The following is a 9,043-nucleotide window of genomic DNA, read 5'->3' as shown; positions in this document are numbered from 1 at the left end:
TGGGAGGACGGGGGGACACTGTCACGGATGTAATTTGCTTTCCCGTCCCCAAAGAGACACCACGCACAGCTCTCGCCTTGCAGCTGGGGGCACCGCGCGCTTCACCCCGCGCGCCTGACCACCGCGATGGTCCGCGCCGGGGGACAACGGCGGGCCGGGGGCTACGCCAGGCTGCGGCAGCCGGGCCGGGGGCTGCCCGTGTGCGTGTGCGTGTGCGTGTGCGTGTGCGTGTGTGTGTGTGCGTGTGCGCGCGCGTGTGCGTGTGTGCGCGCGCCCCCCCCCCCCCCACCGCGGCAGCTCGGCGCCGGGCGGGCCCCGCCGCCAGGGGAGCCCCGGGGGCGGCCCGCGGGGCCCCGCGGCGCACCTGGGCGGCGCTGGGGCGGGCGGGAGGCCGCTACCTGACAGTGATTGGCAGCTCGGCGCCAGCCAATGGCGTCGCGGGGGGGGAGCGGGGAGCCTGGAGGGCGGGGCTGGGCGGGGCTGGGCGGTGCGGAGCGGCGCGGCGGGGTGGGGGCTGCGCCGCGGAGCGTGTGCAGCGCGGCGGGGCCGGTGCCGGTGCCGGTGCGAGTGAGGGGAGAGACCCTGCGGGGGGAGGGGGGACGGAGACTAGGGCCAGCGCGGCGGCGGCCGGCGGCGGCAGCGGCAGGAGGAGCCGGAGCCGGAGCCGGAGCCGCCAGCGCTGCGCTGTGGAGGAAGGAAGCGCAGGGCTGCTGCGTTTGCAACCTGGTTGTTACTGCTTTTCGTTTTAATTTTGGGGGGTTTTTTTGCCGCCGCTTTTTGACAGTTGTTTGTCGCCGTTGTTATTGTTATTATTTTTTTTTATTGCGGGGGAAAAAACCGAGCAATCTGAAACAACCGCGAGGCGTGATTGAAAGCAAGAAATAATTAACTGGAGGAGGAAGAGGAGGAGGAGGAGGAGGACGGGGGTGGAGGAAGACGAAGGAGGAAAGCAGAGCGCGGCAGAGCGGCGCAGAGCAAGCGGCAGCGGGACGCGGTAACTTTGGCCACAGCGGAGGAGCCGGAGCCCCGGACTGCAGCAGCGGCCGCCGCCTCAGCCCCGTGCCTGCTCTGCGCGAGGGAGAGCCCTGCCGCCTCCCCGGCCGCCGGACATGTCGGAGCATAAGGCCATTGATCCCAAGTTATCGACGACGGACCGGGTGGTGAAAGGTGGGTGCCGTGCCGCGCTGGCCCCCGACCCCCGCGGCGCCGCGTCGTGCCGCCGCGTCCCGTGCGGTGCCCGCGTCCCCTTCCCCCGCCCCGGCAGGTACCGCCGGGCTGTGGGGTTCCCGGCGGCCGTTGGCGGCGGCTCGCGCCGCGGCGGTTGGAAGCGCGGGGCCGTTGGCGGCGGCTCGCGCCGCGGCGGTTGGAAGCGCGGGGCCGTTGGCGGCGGCTCGGCGCGGGGGCTTGCGCCGAAACCCCGGCGGGCGGTTTGCTCCTTCCCTCGCCGCCTTCCCTCCCTGCCCGGTGCTACATTGCAGCATTTCCCCCCCCCCCCCGCCGCCTCCCCCCTCTCCGCCTTCAAGGCGCTGCACAGGGCTCGCTTGAGAGAGAGGGGGAGCCCCAGCTTCCTCGCTCGCCCGAGTGCCTGAGGGAGAGGGGGGCAGGGCTCGGCCCCCTCCCCCAGCCTAGCTGCGCCTCCGGGCATCCCCCCTTCCTCCTCCTCCTCCGGACTGCGCTCCCCCGAGCCATCCCCCGCGCCCCCACACGCCCGCCCGCAGGCTGCGCCGCCGCTTGTCACTGCCTTCCGGCTCCCCGCATGCACCAGGATGCCTGGAAACCTCCCCGCGCCGCCAGCCGGGGCTCCCCTGCGCTGCGCTCCGCTGCCCCCGGCCCCGCCGCGCGGCGCTGCCCCAGCCGCCCGCGGTGCCCAGACGCGGCGGGGCTGCCGGGGCCGCGGCTGCGGAGCCGGGGGGCCGTGGCCGTGGGCAGGAGCCGGGCACGCGTGTGCCTGGCGCCGCGCGGCGTCCTGCGCGACCAGCGCTGAGCAAGGCGGCGAGCGCCGCTTCCTCCGCCCTCGCCGCCTTGTACTTGCGGTTTGGCCTGGTTGGATGTGAAGTTATCCGGCGGGCATGCTGTGTGCCTGCCGTGTGTGTGTGCGCGCAGATGTGCGGGGCTGGGGCGTGGGGGTGCTGGGCACAAAGCCGTATCATCTCCCTGATTTGGCTCTGTTTAAAAGGTATGTGTGTGTTGTGAGCTTCAGTCATGTAAACAAATTTTAGCTGAGATTAACAACACATTGTGCCCTGCGGTAGAGACCCAGGTCTTATTTATTTGGGTAATGTCTGATTTAAATTGTACGTGAATGTTTCTCAGTACATAGGAGGTATGTATATTTAGTGGGCTTTTTTCTTCTGTACTCGCCATACAGCCTGATACGCTTAGATACAAGGTATTTCATCGAGTTAGCTTGTAACCAGTATACAAATACAGATTTTTATGGTGGAAGACACACGTCCCAGATGCAGTATGTGTCCTTCCAGAATCCAGGAAACTGGAAATAAAAATGGCCTTGGAATATGTACGCTTTTGTGTCTACGTGAGCATATGCCAAAACTAAACACTCAATGTATATATTATTCAGAAAAGCCTATTATTTATATTTGTGTTTATATTTACATTTGCCTTCGTTTGCCTTCCCCCTTCTTTATTTTTTTCTTTCCGAATGAAATTGCAGATCTTCAGATGTTGTAAGAAATGCAGTTACAAGCCAAGTAAGTTTTTTTTTTTTTTTTTTTTTTTTAATGACTTAGGAATTTGCTTGTGTAACTTCTACTATCTGGAATATTTATTGCTCATTTAAGTAGTCAGCCTGTTACATCTCACTAAGAGTAGGCTTCAGAAGCCTGAACAGCTGAACAGCTGAGTTTAGATGATGCTTGTCTTCTGCAGGTATAAAAATGACCATTGTATTGAAAAGATTTTCTTGTGATCATGAGTTGGGTGACTTTCTTGGTCTGACCTCGTCCTAAAACATGACCAAATGGCCTGATCTTTGCTGTGGCAAAACTTCCTTTGATTTAGGTAGATGTTCTGCCTGACTAAGAACTGCTGCAGAAGTTGACCTATTATCTCTAGTTACAAAACCTTTGGTGGTTTCAGTGCATCTTAATGCACTTTATCAGTAATTGCTTGTGTGCTAATATATAATCTCGAAACACCATTTCTAAGAAATTTTAATGATATGTGTAGTTAGATGTTTTTATAATGTAATTAAAACAGAAATCAACTTTCTTAGACTGAGTTAAATTATTGAAGGAAAGAACAAGTCATGCCATACATGTTGCTTAGGTGTCTGTTTATTCAGCTCACCTAGTCACTGTTCACTCTTTTTATGAGTGCTTCACAGAAAACATGAAGATTTATTTAACCAGTTCATTGTTTTCTTCAATATTGAAATTCTGTTAAGGTCTTTAAAATAGCACCTGTAGAGAGTAATGCACAGTAAATTGATTCTTAATAGGACTATTTACTGTATTGTAGGCACTTTTACATTGCCTTCCCATATATGCTTTTTTACTGTTCAGAAACCCAACAAGAAAACAATTGGTAATAGTAACAGAGATAGAAAAGGTTGTGTTCTGAGTTCATTCATTAACCAGAACTGTTGTTTTTTCTCTGTAGGACATTATTCGTATCTTCTTGAGGTGAGCAACTGAAATAGACTTGCAATTTTAAAAATAAAATTTTAAAAAAGTCAACACTCTGTAAGCACTTATGGAAATAGCTGGTGAGCCTTGATATTTCAGAGAGGAAAACCAAAGGTTCTGAATTTGGGGAGCCGTAACCTGTGAAAATAACTTTTTATTTTTTAAGTTAAAATTTCATATGGAACTATATTTGGAGAGGAAATAATACTTTTAGCATATGGATGTAGGCTCTGGATTTAAATAATAATTATTTTACTGTTTGAGAGCTTTTTTTTTTTTTTTAACTGCAGAGCTAGTTGTATGTATCAGTCTAAACCAAACAAAAAAACCCTTAAACCCGGTCGGTTTGCTGGTGCATGACAGGAGATGTCTCCTTCTAACAACAACTGTGGGCTGGCTCTGAACATCCTTGCTAAGCACTGTTATGTAACTATTAGTGCAATGGGTTTGGGGAGGTTACAGTCCTAGCAGTTTCATGAAGATTGCTTATGACTCTAAGCAGCCTGTTAGGTGGGTTGTTGTGGGCTTTTTTTTTTTTTTTTTTTTAACGTTTGAAAGAATCAAATATACCACAAAGTGGGATATTTCTACAGATGAGAACTTTTCCTACTGCTTATTGAATCTTCTGAATTGTGCTCGAGTTGATTTGAATCAAAAGTAACACGTCCTTTTCAGAGGAGAAGAGAAAAATGTCTTGGGGGCCCCTTAATGCTTATAAGGTCTTGGCCTTCTCCCGCCTCTGTTATGTAACTCTTGCATATTTACATTCGGTAGCTTATTGAGTGAAATTTAAATCAGCTCTGAAATTGTCGTGCAATGAACGAGCAGCATAAAGAAGAAATTCAAGTCCGTGTGTAATGTCACTTCTTTAGAAGCTAATTAACTCCTGGTAAAGTTGACAACACTGTATTTTTTTTGGAGTTACAGGGAAAGAAGATCCTGTATGTGAATCCAAAGGATGCAGTTCCAGCTTGAGCAGTACCTTTCTGATTTGCTTTTGTTCTGTCCTTAAGGTAGTACGCATGTTATGATGCAAATTAGATGATTCACCTTTAGTCTGTGGATGTTGATCCTGTAGAGGGACAATGATGTGAATAGTTCTGTTGACTGAAAATAAGATAACCTGTATGTTTGAAGAGTTGCAGGATCAAGGCTCAGGTCAACCTAATGTTTCAGAAAATGCTGACTTAACAGATTTACATAATGAAATTTCCTTGCTCTGTTGTCAGTGGTATGATGCAGCCTTAACCTGGACAGGCACCTTCATTTTACTCTACTTATGAGGTCTTGTTGTCCTTCAAGATGGAGAAGGTTACTTCTTATTCACACTACTCTTAACTCCTGAGACTTGACAGCCACAGTGTGGGTTTGGTTGTTCTTGTGAAGGTGGGGATACCTGTCCAGGAAAAACTGGACTGAGAATACAGACAGCTGTTCTGTGACCTCTGAGGAATGAGCTTGATGTCAACACCTTTTGGTCACTACTGACATTAGCAAGATTTGAACCCCACTGACCTGGAGGGGAAAGCTCTGTATCATATTACTTGACCTCCTCAAAGTATTCAGTGTTGCATTACTGCCTTCTAGAAATACTGTTCTAAAGCACAGTAATCCTATATAAAAACTGCAGAAGTGAACTGTAGTAGTCATACAAAGAAGTAAAGGCAGTGTTTATTGGATATCTTACTGTTAGCTTGATACAATGATTATTTTGATCCTTTTATGCTGGTCAGATGGTTATGTACTTTTGAGGATTTTTTGCTCTTTTTCTTTTGGAGGAAAGTAGAGTTCTAATGGGAAACCCTATATCTCAGCTCTTTAGATGGGTTTCTGTCATGGCTTTTGATTCTTGGTGTTGGTAATTGCCTTTTGTGCATTGCATGTTTAGGTGTGCACAGTTGGATCAAGAGCTGACAACACCAAAAAACTAGACACCAGTCTAATACGTAATTCATATCTCTGAATTTCATGCTGTGTCGTCATTAATGATCTTTCAATGTGTAGTCTGTCAGTTGTTTGTAATATAATATGAATGTCAGTTTGCAATCAGTATGTTAGTGATCAGTATTGATTTCAGATTCCTGAAAGGTAAAACTGGTGTCTCTTGTTGTCCATAGTGGGAATAAGCAATGAAGTTCAGAGTTTTCATCTAGAGTCCAGGGAGATCTATATCCTCATGGGAGGCTTCTGCTTCAGACTGGAATCCAATGAGCCAGCATAAATGTGTTGCAGAAGCCTGCCTCTACCTTACAGTGAACCAAATGTTAATTCTTTTTGGCATAGATGTATCCTGCCTGTGCTAGGCTGGCTGTTTTTTGTGGTTTTCAGGTAGTTGTGTGATGACCTAAATGTTAGTAATGTTGGTGAATGTGGTATATATTTTGGTGTCGTTTTAAGAATTGGGAAATAAGGACCAATGTTGCTTGGATAGTTATAGCTGTGTAATGAGAGTAGATTAAACAGTTACATGCTTCTCTTCTGAGGATGCTGAGAATTCAGTATCTGATGCTCATAACAGTAAGGAAGGAGCTGCTTAGTAGCTGCTCCTGTTGTCATAGGAAAGCTGATGCTATTTATTTTTGTTTTAATTAATTAAATTTATCCTTATAATACTTAGGAATTTATTCACTTGCTCTGAGGAAGCTTGCCTCTGTGTTTTAAGGGATGTTAAAGTGATGTTAGCTGAAGGGAAGCCACCTTCTGCTATGTCAGGGAAGTAGCACCGGTACAGCTGCGGCTTATCTGCCCTTATCCACTTCTGACTTCATTTGGATGGATGGATGTTCCTCCACCTCAGCTTTGTAATGAAGAAATCAAAGATCCCCTGGTACGGTCACAAAGCAAGCCATGTAAAGCTGTAGCTCAGGGCAGAAAAAAAAAGCTTGAATGTACTGGGATAGTATTCATGTTGTTACTTAAGAAAAAATGAGGTTGGCTTGCTGTTTTCTTGTATGTAACTGCTTTGTTCTTGTATCTCATGGTCAAAGCCAAGTTAATACCTGTAAAAACCAATGGATTCTATCGGTTAGATGCTGCTTTGGTATCATAAGTAGTCTTTGTATGTTTCTTGCACTGTATGAATTTGTATATGTGTGACTCGCATACAGCATTTGTTGTGAATGAAGTAATGAGAAACTTGAACAAAACTACTGTACAGTGCTTGATAGTTATGCTTGTATAGTAAAGCTAGTGATTTATTTTGGTTTGTGAACTCACTGAACCTCTTACTCATGGAGATTGTTTTGTAAATAAGGCCTTGAGTCAAATAAATCTTTTGCTGTTTAGGCATAGGGGAAAAAAAACATGCGCAGTGAAGGATACCTTTCTTGTGTAATTAGTACTGCACTGTGTAGATGGGAGACTTTTCTCATGCTCTCTGTTATGGAGTGGCTTGCTGAATGTGCTGAGTCTCAGGATTGATAAAAGGTGAGGGAAGACACTGCCTTATCTGTGTATTTAAAGCCTTTTGTATATTTTGAATTCCACATTGACTAAAGCTGTCTTCTGTTACGTGCTCTTTTTGGCTCAGCCTAGCAAGAGAGCTTGCGCTTTTGATACCATTGGTGGTGGTGAGAAGCTTGAAAGAGGAGTTCATGCTGGATGTTATCAGCATTTAACTTAAGTGGAAAATGTGAGCCAGTTGAGGTTATTTTCCATAGGGGAATGTTGTACAGAGCAGTTGTTTCCAATCTTCTGTCCATTCCCAGATTGAATGGTATCTACTTCCATTGTCTTGTCCTACTCAGAGATGATAGATGCTGCATGGCTATGCTTACTTTTCTCTGAATGTCATGACAGGAAGATCAAATGCAACATGTACTTTCTCTTACTACATACTTTGATATTTTTAATAATTTTTGTAGTTCCTTGACTTCCCTAGTTCCTGGAATCCTTCCCTTTTGGCACTTCTAAAGGGAATTTTTGTCAAAAGTGATTTTGGGTAAGGTTAACAAATGAGTACCTGTAGCTTTTATATACTCCAGTCTTATTGTTTGTTTTTAGTTTCTTCTATTTTGCTGGGTGGCTCCTACTTAAAGTACAAAGCAGAACTGTAGTTTGGATTTGGTGCTCCATTTGTATTCAAATATTCTTCCAAGGCTTTCCAGCAATGTTCAAGCAGCATGTTGTGGGAGATGGTTCCTTCTTCACAGCTTTAAAGGATGTGAGTGAAAATTCTTCCGTAAGAGTATTTTAAGATGCAAATATACTGTTTTAGGCTTTTTTATTTTATCAAGTGTGTCATAGAAGAAGCCACAAGTTTCTGAAGTAAAAGCCACTTCAAATAATCTTCATGAAAAGGTGCCTTCTTATATTCTTTTATATGTGGTTTCATGAGTCAAGTGCACGTTGTAATTGCATATCGTTTCAGTTTTTCAGCTGAACACTAAAATCGTTTCCTGTTCCGATAATCAGTCTTCTACCTTGACTTTCCCCCCTAAGAGACCATTTTATGGCTTTTCAGTCAGTATTGGTGAAATTTATCATTCCTGTCCTGAAAAATACTTTGGCATATGTGCAGCCTAGTTCATGCAAGTGTGTGGCTCATTAAGTAATATGCCTTTCAGGTTGTTGATTCAGTTGTACTATGGCTGGAGATTGTACCTGATTTAGGTTCTTGGTTTTCTTATAATTATTGAATAGAGGAAAAGATGGAAGATCGTATGTGGAGAAACGTGGAGACAATAAATGCTATGATGGTAAATTTATCTTTAAAAGATAAAAATCTGAACTACTTATTTCTACCCGACTTACTCCTCCACCAGAAAGTTGATACCATTGAAATAACACCTCCAGAGTAGTAGCTCCTTGACAGTCATTTACATGTATTTTAAACTGACTATGATATCTATTTTTATAAGCAAGGTTAGGCATGTTAACGTTGGCATGGCAACACTGCTGTATGAGGAGAACATGACTATCTTATTTAAGATGTAATTAGAATGCCAACACAAGTTCCAAGTAGTTCCATTTATATGTGGAATTGAAGAGGGGAAGGAGTAGAGTAGAAAGGCACTAAAAATGAAAAATGAAGCCGATGTTTTATTTAGAAGTTAATTCCTGGGTGTTTGTGGATGAGGTGTGTGTGTTGCATGTGCTTAAGTCAAAAGGCATAGATGGCATTCTTTCCTTCTATACTGTATTACATGAAGTTTTTGAAAACATCTAGTTTGAGGATTATCTAACAGCTAAACCTCTTTCTACTCAGAAATAAATCTGTGTTATACTGGATTTCTGTAGCAGCCTCCTTTTGTTGTTAGTGAGTTTTTTAATATATTTTTCTCCTCTTATATATCAATATGCTCTATCTTTTGCTGTTGATGTTTCATTTCTACACTTTCCCACGTGTTTTGTGCCTTATTGTTAAGTATGTTGAGCAGCCCAAGGGCAGACTGGAA

General features: G+C 45.5%; 1 protein-coding gene across 6 annotated transcripts in view; it reads left to right on the top strand.

Annotated features, from left to right (window-relative positions):
• Positions 1-468: 468 nt before the first annotated feature.
• The window catches only part of PPP3CA (protein phosphatase 3 catalytic subunit alpha), a 207,406-nt gene continuing 198,831 nt past the window's right edge, over positions 469-9,043 (top strand). For 2 of the 6 annotated variants that reach the window (XM_064510526.1, XM_064510519.1), the window contains exon 1: positions 470-1,167. In XM_064510526.1, the coding sequence (XP_064366596.1) occupies positions 1,110-1,167 (58 nt within the window). In that variant the 5' untranslated portion in view covers positions 470-1,109. Of the gene's footprint in view, positions 1,168-2,674; positions 2,712-3,621; positions 3,645-4,594; positions 4,661-9,043 lie in introns of those variants that run through there. The other 4 variants (XM_064510521.1, XM_064510524.1, XM_064510520.1 and 1 more) reach the window with 4 other exon arrangements.

The sequence above is a fragment of the Dromaius novaehollandiae genome, chromosome 4 (assembly GCF_036370855.1).
Source record: "Dromaius novaehollandiae isolate bDroNov1 chromosome 4, bDroNov1.hap1, whole genome shotgun sequence".
In the NCBI taxonomy this organism is placed as follows: domain Eukaryota; kingdom Metazoa; phylum Chordata; class Aves; order Casuariiformes; family Dromaiidae; genus Dromaius; species Dromaius novaehollandiae.
The sequence above is the reverse complement of the archived record's forward strand: the minus strand, read 5'-3'. Positions and strand labels throughout refer to the sequence as shown.